Raw genomic sequence first — 19,269 nt, forward strand, 5'->3', positions numbered from 1 at the left:
TAAGCCAGAGGTAGGCAAACTATGGCCCGCGGGACACATCCGGCCCGCTGGACCCTCCTGCCCAGACCCTAAGCCCCTGGCCTGGGAGACTCACCTCTGGCCCCTCTCTCGCTGTTCCCCCTCCCCCACAGCCTCAGCTTACTACACTGCTGGTACAGCGAGCTCCTAGGGCAGAATGGTTGCAGAGCCCAGCCTGACCTGGTGCTCTGTGCTGCGTGGTAAGGGGGCAGGGAGCAGGGCGGGTTGGACAGAGGGCAGGGGAGTTCAGGAGGGTGGCCAGGGGGGTAGATAGGGGTCGGGGTGGTTAGAGGGCAGGGAACAGGGTGGTTGAATGGGGGCAGGGGTTCCGTGGGTGGTCAGAAGACAGAGGAGGGGTGGTTGGATGGGGCAGGAGTCGGGGGGGGGGGGAGGGGAGTGTGCCATCGGGGAACAGGGAGGTGCGCTGTCAGGGGATGAGAAACAGGGGGTGGGGGGGGAGGAGGACACGGATAGGGAGTGGGGGCTGGGCCACGCCCCCCTCCCCTAACCAGCCCTCCATACAATTTTCAAAACCCGATGCAGCCCTCAGGCCAAAAAGTTTGCCTGCTCCTGTGATAAGCTATCTTAGCAGCACATTTTCTGTGCAAGAACTGCTTCCCAGAAAGAAGGCACATATGTCTCCTTCCCATACGGCTTTGTGTTTAAACAATAAATTTGGGTAAGTTTGGTTATTTGGTACCTTGAACATTTAAGAACAAATCGTGAGTATAATCAAACGATTGTCTACTTTTTGTCAACAGGTGGGATTCTGCAATTCTCCCATTCTTGAGACCAGGCCCTGGGCTACAGTATACTGTGGATCAATTGTACTTAACAGGTCCAAGTGAGTTCAGGTACCTGTACTTCCCTTAAAGTAACCTAAGCAGGCCTAACTTCTTCAGATACCCTCAGAAGGATCCGGGGGTTTAGTCTGGTTCCCCTAAACAGCTATCCTCCCTCTTGAAAGAGTGTTCTTTTTGAGTTTAGATCCCATTGATCAAAAGCCTTTTTCTGTCCTGGAATTGTCAAACACTTGACTAGTTACGAGACAAGTGACTTATTTTGAGCCATTCTTTCCCTTCCTGCTTGTTCTCCATCCACCCACACATTATACTAAACCACTGTATTCATACAAAACATCCCAATCAGGTCAACATGCACTATTCATAAACTATTACAGAGCAGCTCCAAATCCCAGTTTGTTACCACAACCCTAACCGACTGAGAAATCTGAGCTGCTTACTTTATGGTTCATCTGCCAAATCTAAGATTTAACAGAATTTCCAGTCTCGTGACCTATCCAGTTCCTTCGGTTACAGGTGATTGATATTGCTCAGCCTACCAGAGAAACAGGAAAGCTGTATCTCCGAATTTTAAAAAGGATGAGTCAACCTTTATTATTAAAAAATGGACAAATTACTAATTTACAGATTTAACTAGAGCATTAATTTTGAGACTCCTTAAATACACTCTCCAGTAAGCCAATTACTTAATTATCTTTGCATGTAAAAAACAAGGAAAAATAGCAACTCCAAAGTATCTTCAGATGTAGATGACAATATATAAAACTTTTCTTGCAGATATTAGTATTAAAGAACACACAATTAACTTGGCAATTATTTGTTGTTTCTATTTCCCACCTCACTTTTCCCTCAAATACACATTCAGCATTTTAAATACTCCACTGGTTAGCATATGAATTCAGCTTTTCAGCCAGTTAACTCTATCCATAGAAAGATGCATTTAAAGAGAGAAGCATGTAGGTGTTTGAAAGATAAAGTAACTTTTTAAAACAGAATTAACTATCTTTGTTTTCAATTTGGTAGCTATTACTGTCCAAAGTGGTGGTAGTATTTCATGACAATTTCAGATTACAAAGTACTTATGCAATACTTAGGGGAAAAAAACCTGACATTTTATAGCTAAGAAAATAGCATGCTATGAAAAGTATTTAATGCACCCACTGTAAACCCATTTTATAATATGTCTAGATAAAATACATATATATTCACCTGTATTCATTGGTATAATCAAAATCTTGTTTATTATGAGTTGGTTTTAGGAAGTTACATTCTATAACCCCAACTACACCAACACCCATGTTGTTTGCCTGTAAAAGATTAATATAGAAATTAGAAAAAGATGCCAACTTTTATACTGAAACATTCCTATCTACAAAGAGAAAACAATTGATAGTTTGGATTTTACAAAATATATTCAATTTAGCAACAAGTTTGTTGGAAAAGTTTACAAGCCTCTTGAGCTGAAATTACAAAATTAAATTTTGACATGTAGTTCCTCTTGGGGAAAAAAATGGAATTGTCTTGTATTTTGTATCTATCATGGATGAAAACATATCCAATGTGGATAAAGGAAGGCTTTAAAATAGGTCCAGAGAGGGCAGGTGACAAAAGCTCATAGGTAAGCATAAAAAACCCATGTTAACAGAGGGTTAGAAATTCGGAGGAAGGGAGGAAGACATGGAAAATGACAATAGGGTCACAGGAGCAACAAGAGGGAAATCAGTGGGGGAATCTGCTCAACATCTCAGATGTCTATACACAAATGCAAGGAGTATGGGGAATAATTAGTACATAAGCTAAACTATCACAAAGACTTGGGATAAATCTTATGACTGGACTATTGGTATAGAGGGGTATAATCTGTTCAAGAAGGACAGGCAGGTGATGTAGCATTATACATCAAGAATATATATGCTTGTTCTGAGGTCCAGAAGGTGGTGAGAGGCAGACAGGTTTAAAGTTTCTCAGTAAAGATAACCCAAGGAAAAATAAGGGTAGCATCATGGTATGGGTATATTATAGCCCATCAAATCAGGAGGAAGAAGTGGATGAGGCACTTCTAAAACAAAACAAATATCAAAAACACATCTGGTACTAATGGGGAGACGTGAACAACCCAGACATCTGTTGGAAAAGTAATACAGGCAAAGCAAAAAATGTCCAATAAGTTCTTGGAAATGTATCAGGGACAAATTTTGTTTCAGAAAGTGGAGGAAGTAACTATGGGGACAATCATTTTCGACCTGATTCTGACCAATAGGGAGAAATTGATTGTGAATCTGAAGGCAGAAAGCAATTTGGGTGAAAGTGACCATGAAATGCTGATTTCATCATTCTAAAGAAAGGAAGGAGCAAAGGCAGCAGAATAAGGACATAAAAAGGTAAGGGAAAATTCCAACTTCAAAGGATCTTTGATGTAGACAACAATATATAAAACTTTTCTTTCAGATATTACTATTATAGAATACTCAGTAGCTAATAACTTAACTTGGCAATTATTTGTTGTTTCTATTTCTCACCTCACACCTCCCTCAAATACATATTCAGCATTTTAAAATACTCCACTGGTTAGCAAAAAGCAAACACACACACTCCAAGAACTCATAGGTAAAGTCCAAAGGGAAGAAAATCTAAGGGAAAAATTAGTTCAGGACAGCAGGCAGTTCCCTCAAGGTGACAATATTAAAGGCATAACTGCAAACTATTCTATCTTTCCTTCGGAAGAGGCCAAAAAGGCTCCATCAGGAGCTCTTTAAAGACCTGAAAATCAAAAAGGAATTCTACAAAACGCGGAAACATGGTCAAATAGATAAGGAGGAGTACTAAAGAACAGCATAAGTACGTAGAAACAAAAATCAGAAAGGGCAAGGCACAAAATGAGTTACACCTGGCAAGGCACATAAAAGGGAATAAGAGGAGGTTCTTTAAATCCCTTAGGACCAAGAGAAAGACTATGAAAAGTGTGGGTCCTCTACTTAGCGGAGAAGGAGAGCTAATAACTGATGACATCAACAGAGCTAAGGTGCTTAATGCCTATTGTGTTGCAGTCTTCATTAAAAAGGTTAATGACCACCAGATACTCAACACAATTAATACCGACACCCAGTGGGAAAGAATGCAAACGAAAATAGGAAGAGAACAGGTTAACAAATATTTAGATAAGTTAGATGTATTTCAAGTCAGCAGGGCCTGCTGAAATTCATGCTAGAGTACTTAAGCTACCAGCTGAAGCCATCTCAGAGCTCTTAGCAATTATCTCCGAGAACTCCTGGAGGACAGGAGAGGTCCCAGAAGCCTGGAGAAGGACAAATGTAGTACCTATTTTTAAAAAAGGGAAACCAAAGAGGACCTGGAGAATTATAGACCCGTCAGCATAACTTCAATACCTGCAGAGATACTGGAGCAATTATTAAACAGTCAATTTGTAAGCACTTGAAGGAGAACAGGGTTATATGGAAGAGTCAGCATGGATTTGCCAGAACAAATCATGCTAAACTGACTTAAATTTCCTTCTTTGATAGGACTACTGACCTAGTGGATGGAGGAACAGTAGACATGATATACCTTGATTTCAGTAAAGCCTTTGACACAGTTCCACATGACATTCTCATAAGCAAAGCAGGGAAATGTGGTCTAGATGAAATTACTGTAAGGTGGGCGCACAACTGGCTGAAAGACTGTACCCAAATGTTATCAGTTTGCTGTCAAATTAGGAGGGCATAATTACTGGGATCCCAAAGGGGTCAGTCCTAGGTCTGGTACTATTCAATATTTTCATTAATGACTTGGATAATAGAGTAGAGAGTATGCTTATAAAATCAGCAGACACCACCAAGCTGGAGTGGGTTGTAAGTACGTTGGAGGACAGGTTTAAAATTCAAAATGAGCTTGACAAATTGAAGAATTGATCTGAATTCAACAAGATGAAATTCAATAAAGACAAGTACAAAGTACTGCATTTAGGAAGAAAAAAATCAAACCACAACTACAAAAACGGGGACTATCTAGGTAGTAGTACTGCTGAAAAGGATCTTAGGGTTACAGTGGACCACAAACTGAGTTGACAATGTGATGCAGCTGCAAAAAAGGTAAATATGATTCTGGGGTGTATTAACAGGACTGTTGCATGCAAGACACAGGAGGTAATTATCCCACTCTACTCGGCACTGGTGAGGCCCCAACTGGAGTAATGTGTCAAATTCTGAGCACCATACTTTGGAAAAGATGTGGACAAATTGGGAAGAGTCCACAAGAGAGCAACAAAAAATGATAAAAAGGTTTAGAAAACCTGACCAATAAGGAAAGGCTAAAAAACTGGGCATGTTTAGTCATGAGAAGGGGGGGGGGGAAGAGGGGAAGAGAAGAGAAAGGAAGGGGCCAGACCTGAGAGAGTCTTCAATTATGTTAAGTGCTGTTATAAAGAGGACAGTGATCAATTGTTCTCCATGTCCACTGAAGGTAGGACAAATAGTAATGGGCTTAATCTGCAGCAAGAGAGATAGGAAAAGCTTTCTAACTACAAAAGGAAGTTACACAGTGGAATAGCCTTTCAAGGAGTCCCCATCATTGGAAGCTTTTAAAAACAAGTTGGACAAACACCTGTCAGGGATGGTCTAGGTTTACTTGGTCCTGGCACAGCATAGGGGGCTGGACTTGATGACTTTGAGGTCCCTTCCAGCTCTAAATTTCTATGATTCTATAAGGACAATGGACTTTAAAAAAAAAAAAAAAAGGGGAGGGGGGATATTTTAAACACACTATGAGAACTGGTAGGTAACATCCCCCGGGAAGAAAATCTAAGGGCTAAAAGAGAACTGGCAGTTTCTCAAGAAGATAATATTAAAGGCACAACTTCAAGCTATCCTGGTATGCAGGAAAGAGGACTATAGTAAGGGGTCAACATGGCTCCATCAGGAACTCTTGAATCATCTGAAAAAATCAAAAAAGAATCCTACAAAAAAGTGGGAACTTTGTGGTATTCTTTTGTACTTAGCAATTCATCAAGCATATAGGGAGAAAATCAGAAACGCTAAGAGACAAAATGAATTACACCTAGCGAGAGGTATAGAAGGCTAAGAGGTTCTTTAAATACATTAAGAGAAAGACCAAGGAAAGTGTAGGTCCTCTACTTGGCAGAGAAGGCTGAGATGCCTATTTTGCTTCAGTCTTCACTAAAAAGGTTAACAGATACAACACAACTAATATTAACAAGGGGTACGAATACAAGCCAACACAGGGAAAGAACAAGTTAATGAATATTTAGATATGTTAGATGTATTCAAGTCAGAAGGCTTTATGAAATTCATCCTAAGGGTACTTAAGTTACTAGCTGAAGCAATCTCTGAATCATTAACAATTATCTTCAAGATCACATGGAGGGTGGGATCACATGGAGGGAGGGTAATCGCCAACATGGATTTATCAAGAACTAATCATGTCAAACCAACTTAATTTCCTTCTTTGACAGGGTTGTTAGCCTCGTGGATTGGGGAAGGGAGGGAGGGAAGAGTAGTAGATGTGATATCACTTGATTTTATTAAGGCTTTTGACACAGTCCCATATGACCATTCTCGCAAGCTAACTAGGAAGATGGGATCTACATGAAATTACTGTAAGGTGGGCGCAGAAGTGGTTGAAAGACCATACTCAATGAGTAGTTATCAGTGGTCCTCTGTCAGATGGGAAGGAGATATCTAGTAGTGTCCTACAAGTGTCAGTCTTGGGTCTGGTCCAATTCAATTTTTCATTAATGACTTGGATAATGGAGTGGACAGTATGCTTATAAAACAATCATGACAGCAAGCTAGGAGGGTTTGTAAGCACTCTGGAGGACAGGATTAGAATTCAAAATTACTGTAACAAATTGGAGAATTGGTCTGAAATCACACAAGACGACATTCAATAAAGACAAGTGCAAAGTACCTTACACTTAGAAAGGAGAAATCAAATGCACAACTACAAAAGTGGGGAATAAATAGCAAGGCAGTAGTACTGCAGAAAAAGATCTGGGAGTTGTAGTGGATCACAAACTGAGTATCAGTCAACAATGTGATACAATTGTGAAAAACGCTAATAACTTGGGGTGTATAAACAGCAGCGTTGTACGTAAGAGACAGGAGGTAACCGTCTCACTCTACTTGGCACTGGGGAGGCTTCAGCTGGAGTACTGCGTCCAATTCTAGGTGCTACACTTTAGAAAAGATGTGGACAAATTGGAGAGAGTGTCCAGAGGAGAACAACAAAAAATAGGTTCTAAAACCTTTTATCATAAGGAAAGGTTAAAAGAACTAGACATGTCTTCTTGAGTAAAGAAGATTATGGGGGGACTTGAGAAGTCTTCAGGTATGTTAAAGGCGGTTATAAAGAGGATAAATCAATTGTTCATGTCCACTGAAAGCAGGGTAAGACGCAATGGGCTTGAACTAAAAGCAAGGGAGTTTAGGTTAAATATTATGAAAAACTTTTTGTCTACAAGGGTAGTTAAACCTCTGGTATAGGGAAGGTTGTGAATCCCTATTACTGGATGTTTAAGAACAGATTGACTAACTTGTCATGGATGGGCTAGGTTTACTTGGACCTGACTCAGCACCAGGAGCTGGGACTGATTACTTCGAGGTCCCTTCCAGCCCTACATTTCTATGATTCTCGAGTCCCTCCTTTCTCCTAAAAGTGACATATTCTTGCCTACACTTTGTACACCACTTTTAGTACTAAAGCAAGCATTTATCATGAAGTTCTTAGTACAACTTTCAGTATTAAACTGATGCATTGACACTACAGAAACCAAAGATATTACAAAAGCTACATCAAAATATAACATTTCTTAAAAATCAGTATTTTATTACTATTATAGTTCTCAATACAACAAATTAGGTAAACTGTTTTGAATTAAACTAGTTTCTAATTCACAAATATTAACTTTTTCAAGGTTAAATTCTTACCTTTAATTGACAGCCAACCCTTTCATAAGCTTTGATGAGTCTGTTTTTGTGATACATCATTATTCCATAATGGTCTTTGTTTCTGCAGTTAAATCCAAAGGTGATTCTTACAGTTTTAGCCTTGTTTTTGGATGTTAAGGATAATTTGATCACCAAGAGTTTCTTCATACTGAAAGTTCATTCAAAAATGAGCCAATACTTTCAAACTGGAACAATTCCATCAGCCCCCAGGTTTGGTATAGCATCTTAATGGATCTCTGCACCACATTTTGTCACAGAATTGACAGCGTACTTACATCATGTCTTCCCATTCAGCATGCAATGATGTACGTATCAGTAAAGGATACAGCCAAAAATTTTGGTCTATAAATATCGCGTTCAATGTATGCAAGACTTTTGGAAATCAGCTGCGTTTTCACTTTTTGTCCTCTGATAATGATTTGCATTCTTGGCTTCAAATACAAAATACTGCTGTAAGCCTGCAAAACACATGGTAATTTCTATTACGCAAGCCAAACCAAACCAACATGAATGGTTTATAATACATCCTCTCTCTATATAGAGTAAATGCTGCTTAATAACAACCCTGATAACTACTTCCTGTTAAACATTTTGCCTGGAACTGAAACCATCCAATTGACTAGAATTGGAATTGGTCTGGATATTGGCAACACACTTGCTGCTATTGACTTTTGCTGCCTGCAGCTCCACAGGCTCCCAGCACTGTCATTCCACATGGAAAGACCCAGGCGCAGGCAGGTTTACAGGGCTACAGTTAGGGACAGAAGTGCTAGGATGTGTGGAGCCCAGGCCTCAGGGTTGCTGCTGCTTAGATGCTGGGGGCTGCATGATACCTCTCCCTGTCCTCTCTGGGCTGAATCCTGCTCTTGCAACAGGGGCATGGCTCTTGCAACAGGGGCAGGCCACAGGCAGGTTATCAAGTGGCGGAAAGAAGACAGACAATTCCTTCACTGAGGAGACAAGCTGATAGTACGGCTTGCCTCATGCAAAAAGGATCACCCCAGGCTTGGTTGAAAAATAGTGAAAGGTCTTTGGGGTGAACTTTGCTTTACAAGGCATTAAATTAGTCTAGATTCTAGCCTAAGTAGTTAAAGTCTAGATTCTAAAAGCATTATTTTATTTTATATGTAACCATTTGTTTCCAATACTTCTACTTATCACTTGAATCTCTTTCCTTTGTTAAATACACTTTTTCTTGCTTTCACTATAAACATATCTAAGTGCTGTCTGTTAAAGAGAGCAGCGATCTGAGGGAAAACTAGAAACTGCAGTATACTGCAACTGGAAGCACCAAATCTGTGAATATTGAGTATTTCCAGTGGAACAGGGGCTGGGTACTAGAAAGACATTCAAGGGCTTGGAGGTTGGACCATATCTATCACTGACCTGCAGAGAGACAGTGGAGCAAGCAAAGGCTGAGAAGAGAGTGCTTGTGTTGCCCATGACTGGCAGAGTCAGGGAGCTGACACACAGCAACAAGGCTTCCTCACACTAAGGGCAGGTTATAGTTAGGTGCCTCACAATCCTGGAGAAGCTGAGATGCACTCTGGGGAAGCATCACAGACACATACTGCAAAAGCAAATGGACAGTATTCTTGTCAGCAAGTTAAAGAAGTAGGGGCTGGATGAATGCACTATAAGGTGGGTAGAAAGTTGGCTAGATTGTCGGGCTCAACGGGTAGTGATCAATGGCTCCATGTCTAGTTGGCAGTCGGTGTCAAGTGGAGTGCCCCAGGGGTTGGTCCTGGGGCCGGTTTTGTTCAATATCTTCATAAATGATCTGGAGGATGGTGTGGATTGCACTCTCAGCAAATTTGCGGATGATACTAAACTGGGAGGAGTGGTAGATACGCTGGAGGGCAGGGATAGGATACAGAAGGACCTAGACAAATTGGAGGATTGGGCCAAAAGAATCTGATGAGGTTCAATAAGGATAAGTGCAGGGTCCTGCACTTAGGACGGAAGAACCCAATGCACAGCTACAGACTAGGGACCGAATGGCTAGGCAGCAGTTCTGCGGAAAAGGACCTAGGGGTGACAGTGGACGAGAAGCTGGATATGAGTCAGCAGTGTGCCCTTGTTGGCAAGAAGGCCAATGGCATTTTGGGATGTATAAGTAGGGGCATAGCGAGCAGATCGAGGGACGTGATCGTCCCCCTCTATTCGACATTGGTGAGGCCTCATCTGGAGTACTGTGTCCAGTTTTGGGCCCCACACTACAAGAAGGATGTGGATAAATTGGAAAGAGTCCAGCGAAGGGCAACAAAAATGATTAGGGGTCTGGAACACATGACTTATGAGGAGAGGCTGAGGGAACTGGGATTGTTTAGTCTGCAGAAGAGAAGAATGAGGGGGGATTTGATAGCTGTTTTCAACTACCTGAGAGGTGGTTCCAGAGAGGATGGTTCTAGACTATTCTCAGTGGTAGAAGAGGACAGGACAAGGAGTAATGGTCTCAAGTTGCAGTGGGGGAGGTTTGGGTTGGATATTAGGAAAAACTTTTTCACTAGGAGGGTGGTGAAACATTGGAATGCATTACCTAGGGAGGTGGTAGAATCTCCTTCCTTAGAAGTTTTTAAGGTCAGGCTTGACAAAGCCCTGGCTGGGATGATTTAATTGGGGATTGGTCCTGCTTTTGAGCAGGGGGTTGGACTAGATGACCTCCTGAGGTCCCTTCCAACCCTGATATTCTATGATTCTATGTCTTTAAAATATTTTATGGCCAATGCTGCTGTAGTATCATTCTCATTGAAAACAAATATTTTAACCTACTTTCCAGATTTGTCACTGATTACTTTATTTAAAAAACAAACAAAACAAAAAAAAAAAACAGTATACTTACCCTTAGTGAATAGTCACTTTCGGGCACAATCTGGTCCTGTCTCTCTTGTTTTTTATACCCTCTTTTCCCTGTTGCTTCATCTAAATCTTCTGGAATTCTGATGTCATATTTATCCTTATCAAAATCGAGTTCTGTTTCTCCATCTTTATCTCTGTGGAAGGCAATCCAAAATATAAATAAAATAAATTTATATTAAATTATTTAAAAAATTAAAAATAAACGAATAACCCAAAACAATTACTGAAGGCAGGGTACCACGGAAGGGTGGAATAGGAAGATTTTAGCAGGCAAGCTTATTTCAGCTGGAGATTCTAAAGTATGGTTGATTAAAAAGGAACATATCTTTGAAGAAGAGTTCTCTAATATTTACCAGGTAACACTGCAATGACATTCATTTGTTCTAAATGAATCCTAACAAAACTACTACAGAAATACATCCTAAAATATTCAAGGAGCTGTCTTAGGACATATCTGAGTCATTAGCTATTATCTTCAAAAACTCATGGAAGATGGGAGAGATTCCAGACTGGAAGAAGGCAAATACAGTGCCAATCTATAAAAAAGGGAATAGGGACAACCCGGGGAATTACAGACCCAGACCATAGTTATCAGTCAAGCTGAAAGGGCATATCAAGTGAGGTCCCACAGGGATCCCTCCTGGGTCCAGTTCTGTTCAATATGTTCATAAATGATTTAGATAATGGCAGAGAGTACACTTAAAGTTTTCAGACAATACCAAGCTGGGAAGGGTTGCAAGTGCTTTGGAGGATAGGATTAAAATTCAAACTGATCTGGACAAACTGGAGAAATCATCTGAAATAAACAGAGTGAAATTCAGTAAGGACAAATGCAAAGTACTCCACTTATGAAGGATCAACTGCACACATACCAAATGGAAATTACTGCCTAGGAAAGAGTACTGTGCAAAAGGGATCTGAGGGTTATAGTGGACCACAAGCTAAATGAGAGTCCACAGTACAACACTTGCAGCCAAAAAAAAAACGCAAACATCATTCGGGGATGTATTAGTACAGGGGGTTCCCAAACTTGGCTTGTGGCTTGGCTTGTGGCCTGGAGGGCCGCGAGACACTGTTTACTTAAGCATCTGCAGGTATGGCCACTCGCAGCCTGGCCCGCACCACTTCCCACAGCTCCCATTGCCCAGGAACAGCGAACCACGGTCACTGGGGCTGAGTGGCCGTACCTGAAGATACTCAGGTAAACAAAGCACCTCAGGGCCTACCAGGGGCTTACCCTGAACAAGCCGTGAACCAAGTTTGGGAACCCCTGTATTAGCAGGAGCATTGTAAGTATAACACGAGAAATAATTCTTCTGCTCTACTCTGCGCGGATTAGGCCTCAACTGGAGCATTTTGTCCAGTTCTGGACACCACATTTCAGGAAAGATGTGGATAAACTGGAGAAAGCCCAGAGGAGAGAAGAGGATATAAACTAGCCATCAACAAGTTTAGGCTTGAAATTAGGTGAAAGTTTCTAATCAGAGAACTGAAGTTCTGGAACAGCCTTCCAAGGAGAGGAGTAGGGGCAAAAAACCTAACTGGCTTGAAGACTGAGCTTGATAAGTTTATAGAGGGGATGGCTTGAAGACTGAGCTTGATAAGTTTATAGAGGGGATGGTATGATGAGACTGCCTACAATGGCATGTAGCCTATCTACGACCGCCAGCAGCAAATCTTCAACAGCCAGCGATAGGGAGGGCTCTGAGTTACTATAGAGAATTCTTTCCCAGGTGGGTGGGGCAGGTTCTGTGGCCTGCAATGTACAGGAGGTCAGACTAGATGATCATGATGGTCCTTTCTGACCTTCAAGTCTATGAGAGCAACAAAAACAATTAAAGATCTAGAAAACATGACCTATGAGGGAACATTGAAAAAACTGGGTTTGTTTAGTCTGGAGAAGAGAAGACTGAGGGGGTGCTGATATGATAACAGTTTTCAAGTACAAAAGAGGTTGTTACAAGGAAGAGGGAGAAAAATTGTTCTCCCTAACCTCCTAGGATAGAAGAAGCAGAAATGGGCTTAAATTGCAGCAAGGGCGGTTTAGGTTGGACATTAGGAAAAACTTGTCAGAGTAGTTAAGCATTGGAACAAATCTCCTAAGGAGACTGTAGAACCTCTCACATTGGAGGTTTTTAAGGACAGGTTAGACTAACACCTGTCAGGAATGGTCTAGTTATTACTTAGTCCTGCCTTGAGTGCAGGGGACTGGACTAGATAACCTATTGAGGTTCTTTCCAGTCCTACATTTCTATGATTCTATAGGGCACAATCCTGAAGAGGCACATGGATGAAGTTGACCAAACAAATTTGTTCTCTAATTTCTACTGACTTTGAGAATGTGACTAATTAAGCCTTTTATTCTGCTATGGTAAATATGTGGGGAAATTCTGGATTAGATACCATAAGAGTCAAACTAGAATTAAACTTGAAAAGTTCCAGACATTTTAAGTATACTACTACTAGGCCACAAGAAAGTTTAGTTAAGGAGCTGCCTGGTTTCTCTCAAACCGCCATTAATATTAAAACAGATAAGATTTAGCAAGATATCACATTTTAGGGCTAGTTTTCAACTGCAAAAATTTTGCTGGTATAGCAATGCCAACAAACCTCTCTAGCAGCGCTCCAACTTATTCTAGCAAAAGTAATTCTTTTGCTGGCACAGTTAAACTACCTCCTCAAAGGGCATAAGCTATACCAACAAAAGTATTTTGCCTATATTAACTGTGAACACAGGGTTTTTTGCTGCCATAACTAACAGACATAGCTATGCCAGCAGAACATTGTAGTGTAGACCTGGTTTTAGTCCCTTTGCCACTGGCTATTTTACTTGCTCTGTCATGATAGTTTAGTGGTAGTGGATGAATGACCTTGTAACTCTCAAGTTTATCAGTCTGATTCCGCATGTTCCCACTAAGTTACTACCAACTCATGCTCATTAGCTTTGTAGCTTTAGAGAGTTGTTCCACCAAGACTTCTAAAGTCTAGCTGCTTACCACCAAACTCATGCACACTGAACACTTAAGTTCACAATTTAGCAGACACTGGACTTCATCTTACCTTCTAAGGTTCCAAATGATGATTCTTGTTCCTTTTTTCCCCATGATAGCATCAAGCTCTGCCAGTAACTTCTCCTCAGTAGAGAACAAAGAATATGCCTGGATGGCCTTTAGGCTGGCTTTGTATTCTACTGGATTAATTATTTGCCGTAAAAACTAAGTTAAAGACTTAAACATTTCACAAATTAAAATAAATTTCTAGGTGAGCTTCTTTGGCATAGCCACAGTACTCTGGGCTTTCTTCCTAACATGTCTTAGACAAGTGTTTTGTTGCTATTATCCAACCCCGCATAGCCCTCATCCCTCCTTATATATGAGGAGGGCAAAGCACAACTGCAATTTCCATTCTGAGAGGCTCTTCATATCCTACTTTTACACATGCAAGTGCACCACTTTTTGTGTCTGAAAATACTCAAAAGGATATGTTGCCTGTTAAATGATACTATAGGAACAATGACATGTTCTGCCTTTGTAGCTTCTAGGAAGGTCTGAGATAACAGGCCAACACTCATGGTCTCTCCATTTTTGGTGAAAACAATTGCATCTTTTCCCAGGCGCATAGATCCTGATTTAAATCCATTTCCATACAGTCCCACTGGAATGCGGCCATTTATTGTAACTTTGTCACTGAAACCAAAGCTGAAACACGTTGTTAGAACATTTTGTAAAAAGTGTAAACCCACAAAAGATCGATATCAAAATAGGTTTAAACAGATGTTAATCTCTACTTTTGATACCAGTGACTACAGCACAGCTAAAAGATGTATTTGCTCAACAACTAGACAAAGGCTGAGGATCAGATTGATGTTACAATGCTAAACTGCTCCCTAGTGTCATCTATTGCCATCTTTAAATATGTCTAAAGGGTATATTCTGTAAGGGATTATACAAAAAGTGCTCCCAAATCAGTCTAACAGTCAATTATAAAGACTGAACTAGACCTTGGTGAACAGTTTTTCCACTTCTCTCAATTGCTTTTGCAATAATTTGTAAACAAAAGTCAATTTTGCATTGGTAAAGAAGACAAAGGAGACATTTCATTAGAAGTGATGATCTGTAGTTGTGCAATGAATTTAGCATTAAGCCCTTAACTCACAAGAAACAATAAGTTAGAAAAAAAACACGTAAGAAGAAAATATATAACTGTTCATTACAGCAATTCCTCAGCCCCTTAATTGTTCTATAATACCTGCAATTTTGAACAATGTGCAAAATCTTAATTCTAATACATTTCACCTACAACCCACTAAATCAAAGGAGCAACTGAATGGTTATGCTGGCAGTTCATGGCACTGAGCTAACTACCTTTCACCTTTGGCTACCTGGGTTTATATTTACACAAACCTGAGTTTAGCAAGCATATCCTCCTCTTCTTCCCCATCCTATTCCACTTACGGACATTACAAAACCACATATTTCTGTATTGCCGCTGACTCTAAATAGGCTCAGGAACAGACAAATGGAGGTGGGTGATTCAGGAACAAAATGTACTGCAGATCTTGATGAATGCTTGACCAGCATCTGCCTATCATTTGGATCTAGTTACTAATCTTTGTCTCACTTTCACAGGCACTAAATTAATTTGCACATTTGATATAAAAATATGCAGGAACGAGCAGAACATTACAATCTGAAACTGGAAATTGGAATGATTGTGGGAGACCATAAAAATATCCACAAAACAGTTACCCACCTGAGCATTTTGTGCAATTTTTCTGAAGTCATGCCATTTCCATTATCAGTAAATGTCAGACATATGTTGCCCTTTATTACTGTTTTGTCTATCCATATCTGTTTCGCATTCACATCTGGATCATAAGCATTGTCTGAAAATCAGGGAAGTGTGAAATTAACAAGAGCACAAATTAAAATGCTATAGCATCCATACATTCAAATATTCAAAAATACATTCTGGTGAAGGGCTTATATACCAAAACGTTCTATGAAAATATTTCCCAGGTAAGTGGATTCAGGATGTCCCATCTTTTACCCATAAAACATTAAATTCCATACACTTCTTTCCTTCACCCTCCTTTTTAAGCCAGCTAAAGCCATTTTTAAAAGTTAAAATATTGTACAAGGTCTACAAAATGAGTGGCTTATAGTTGCTGTTTTAGGATCAGACTTGAAGGCCAGTCCCCACACAGCGTACACCAATTTTTATAATCACTCATGTGGACAGATACCATATTATCTGGGCTGTTTGCTGATGACTTTCCACCACTAATCACTCAGAAAGATGTAGGGTTAAGCTATGAGTGCTGGTTGCCAAGTGGCTTTCAAACAAAAGGCCTTTCCAAAGACTAATGAGGATCTGCCATTTAGGAACCACTTAAACTATTGCTGAAAGAAAAGGAGTACTTGTTGCACCTTAGAGACTAACAAATTTATTTGAGCATAAGGTTTCATGAGCATTCGTGAGCATCGGATGCATTCAGTGGCAAATATAGTGGGGAGATTTATATACATAGAGAACATCAAACAATGGGTGTTACCATACACACTGTAACCAGAGTGATCACTTAAGGTGAGCTATAACCAGCAGGAGGGCGGAGGGGCAGGGACATGGGGGCCTTTTGCAATGATAATCAAGGTGGGCCATTTCCAGCAGTTGACAAGAACGTCTGAGGAACCGGGGGGGGGGGGGGGAATAAACATGGGGAAATAGTTTTACTTTGTGTAATGACCCATCCACTCCCAGTCTCTAGTCAAGCCTAAGTTAATTGTATCCAGTTTGCAAATTAATTCCAATTCAGCAGTGTCTCGTTGGAGTCTGTTTTTGAAGTATTGCCACTTTTAGGTCTGTAACTGAGTGACCAGAGAGATTGAAGTGTTCTCCGACTGGTTTTTGAATGTTATAATTCTTGACGTCTGATTTGTGTCCATTTATTCTTTTACGTAGAGACTGTCCTGTTTGACCAATGTACATGGCAGAGGGGCATTCCTGGCACATATCACACTGGTAGATGTGCAGGTGAACGAGCCTCTGATATTGTGGTTGATGTGATTAGGCCCTATGATGGTGTCCCCTGAATAGATATGTGGACACAGTTGGCAACGAGCTTTGTTGCAAGGATAGGTTCCTGGGTTAGTGTTTTTGTTGTGTGGTTGCTGGTGAGTATTTGCTTCAGGTTCTGGGGCTGTCTGTAAGCAAGGACTGGCCTGTCTCCCAAGATCTGTGAGAGTGATGGGTCGTCCTTCAGGATAGGTTGTAGATCCTTGATGATGTGTTGGAGAGGTTTCAGTTGGGGGCTGAAGGTGACGGCTAGTGGTGTTCTGTTATTTTCTTTGTTGGGCCTGTCCTGTAGTAGGTGACTTCTGGGTACAATCTCTCTGGTCACTTGATTACAGACCTAAAAGTGGCAATACTTCAACAAAAAAACTTCAAAAACAGACTCCAACCAGAGACTGCTGAATTGGAATTAATTTGCAAACTGGATACAATTAATTTAGGCTTGACTAGAGACTGGGAGTGGATGGGTCATTACACAAAGTAAAACTATTTCCCCATGTTTATTCCCCCGCCCCCCTCCGTTCTTGTCAACTGCTGGAAATGGCCCACCTTGATTATCACTACAAAAGGTCCCCATGTCTCCCCCCCCCCCGCTGGTAATAGCTCAGCTTAAGTGATCACTCTGGTTACACTGTGTATGGTAACACACATTGTTTCATGTTTCTATGTATATAAATCTCCCCACTGTATTTTCCACTGAATGCATCCGATGAAGTGAGTGTAGCTCACGAAAGCTTATGCTCAAATAAATTTGTTAGTCTAAGGTGCCACAAGTACTCCTTTTCTTTTTGCAAATACAGACTAACACGGCTGCTACTCTGAAACCTGTCATTAAACTATTGCTGGCAATCCTGATGAGCAGCCACTGGAATTAAATGTAAACCCTGCAGAATTTTAGTAATTTGCATTAAGGCCCATTCTGAATTTGTGAGTGAACAAACACGTAAAAGCAAAGGTGCATAACAAAGATGTCCTTTATCAATTTATATTGTCAATTTTAATTATTTATGTGTTTCTTCACAGTGTAAATATAGAGTGGTACTTTGCAAAATTAAACTGTAGTAATACAATACCTCATTACAGCATCTGCCACAAACTAACTTGGGGAGAAGGGATAAAATTTTTTCCTTGACTAGCGCATACAGTTTTGCAAAGCACTGAACAGCGAGATTTTGCTACTTTAAAAATTACCACAGACCCTAAACAAAAACCATAAATTGAAGATGTAATTGATGATTAATGTCAATTCTAGAGTTAGAAATGCATTTTAGTTTTATTTTCATCTTTTTGATGAAGTCATCAGCTTATATGTAAAACATGTAAAAGTTGATTAATACCCCCCAAATTGACTCAATTTTAAATAAAAGGATTAATACCACCCCATCCCCTAGCACAGGGGTCAGCAACCTTTCAGATGTGGTGTGCTGAGTCTTCATTTATTCACTCTAATTTAAGGTTTCGTGTGCCAGTAATACATTTTAACATTTTTAGAAGGTCTCTCTCGAAAAGTCTATATAACTAAACTATTGTTGTATGTAAACAAGGTTTTAAAAATGTTTAAGAAGCTTCATTTAAAATTAAATTAAAATACAGATCTTATCAGTTTTGTGCAGTGGTTCTTAACCTGGGGGGTGCGAGATGCCCTTTCTGGGGGTGCGAGACATGCAAGTTTTTTTAGAAGGTAAATCATTGAAAACACAAATTAAGCACAGGCACATAAGTACAACTACTTTGTTTCACCAAACCTATGTATTTATTAACATACTTTTTTAATGATTATTGTAATATACAAAGTTTTTAAGTTTTCAAGCTAATTGTAGTGTAATTTTTTATAAGGGCTGCAGAGCGCTGGGCCCATGCCAGGAGCAGAGCCCTGGGATAGTTGCCAGTACCCCAGTACCCTCCAGCCGACAGGAGGGCTGAGCAGGCCCGGACGGCTGGAACCCCAGATCAGCAGCAAGGTGAGCGGGGCCAGTGGCTGGTATCCCAGGCCAGCAGCAGGCTAAGCAGGGCTGATAGCTGGGACCCTGGCCGGCAAGGGGCCGGTGGCCAGAACCCCAGACTATCAGCAGGCTGAGTGGGGCCAGCAGCCGCCTCCGGTCTGGGGTTCTGTCCACCGACTCCTGACAGCCGGGATCCCAGCCGCCGGGGGCCCCGCTCAACCTGCTGCCGGCCTGGGGTTCCATTCACCCAGGCAGGCAGCGGACTGAGCAGGGCCAGCGGTCAGGACCCCGGCTGGCAGGAGCGTGCCAGTAAAAAAAATCGGCTCGCGAGCCACCTTTGGCACGTATGCCGCAGGTTACCGACCCCTGCCCTAGCAGGAATATCAGCTCACATTAGACTTGGGTGAACTATGGTTTTAAACATGTGCAATATGCCCAATGCATGTGGTCAAAAATGAATGAGATCATAAGAAGAGTTGTATTAAACTTTCAGTGACACTTCAAAATACCTGTATTATTTAAGGTTGTTTGTTATTTAAGGTTATTTGTGCTGAAATAATAGAAATAAAACCTGGTTCATTGGGTACTGGGTACAGTAAGTAATTGCCTACA

The 19,269-nt window shown here is 40.9% G+C and overlaps 1 protein-coding gene and 1 long non-coding RNA gene across 6 annotated transcripts in view; one reads left to right on the top strand and one right to left on the bottom strand.

The window, feature by feature from the left end:
- The window catches only part of MORC3 (MORC family CW-type zinc finger 3), a 66,202-nt gene that overhangs the window by 26,632 nt on the left and 20,301 nt on the right, over positions 1 to 19,269 (bottom strand). For all 5 annotated transcript variants that reach the window (XM_048867257.2, XM_048867274.2, XM_048867265.2 and 2 more), the window contains 7 exons: positions 15,395 to 15,527; positions 14,126 to 14,340; positions 13,703 to 13,850; positions 10,626 to 10,776; positions 8,110 to 8,241; positions 7,763 to 7,882; positions 2,031 to 2,128 (listed from right to left, as the gene is read on the bottom strand). In XM_048867257.2, the coding sequence (XP_048723214.1) occupies positions 2,031 to 2,128; positions 7,763 to 7,882; positions 8,110 to 8,241; positions 10,626 to 10,776; positions 13,703 to 13,850; positions 14,126 to 14,340; positions 15,395 to 15,527 (997 nt within the window). The remainder of the gene's footprint in view (positions 1 to 2,030; positions 2,129 to 7,762; positions 7,883 to 8,109; positions 8,242 to 10,625; positions 10,777 to 13,702; positions 13,851 to 14,125; positions 14,341 to 15,394; positions 15,528 to 19,269) is intronic.
- On the top strand, positions 777 to 18,751 carry LOC142073347 (uncharacterized). The gene is made up of 3 exons (XR_012670171.1): positions 777 to 872; positions 3,082 to 3,202; positions 18,551 to 18,751. It is a non-coding gene; the product is annotated as an uncharacterized LOC142073347 (long non-coding RNA).

The sequence above is a fragment of the Caretta caretta genome, chromosome 1 (assembly GCF_965140235.1).
Source record: "Caretta caretta isolate rCarCar2 chromosome 1, rCarCar1.hap1, whole genome shotgun sequence".
Taxonomy (NCBI): Eukaryota; Metazoa; Chordata; order Testudines; family Cheloniidae; genus Caretta; species Caretta caretta.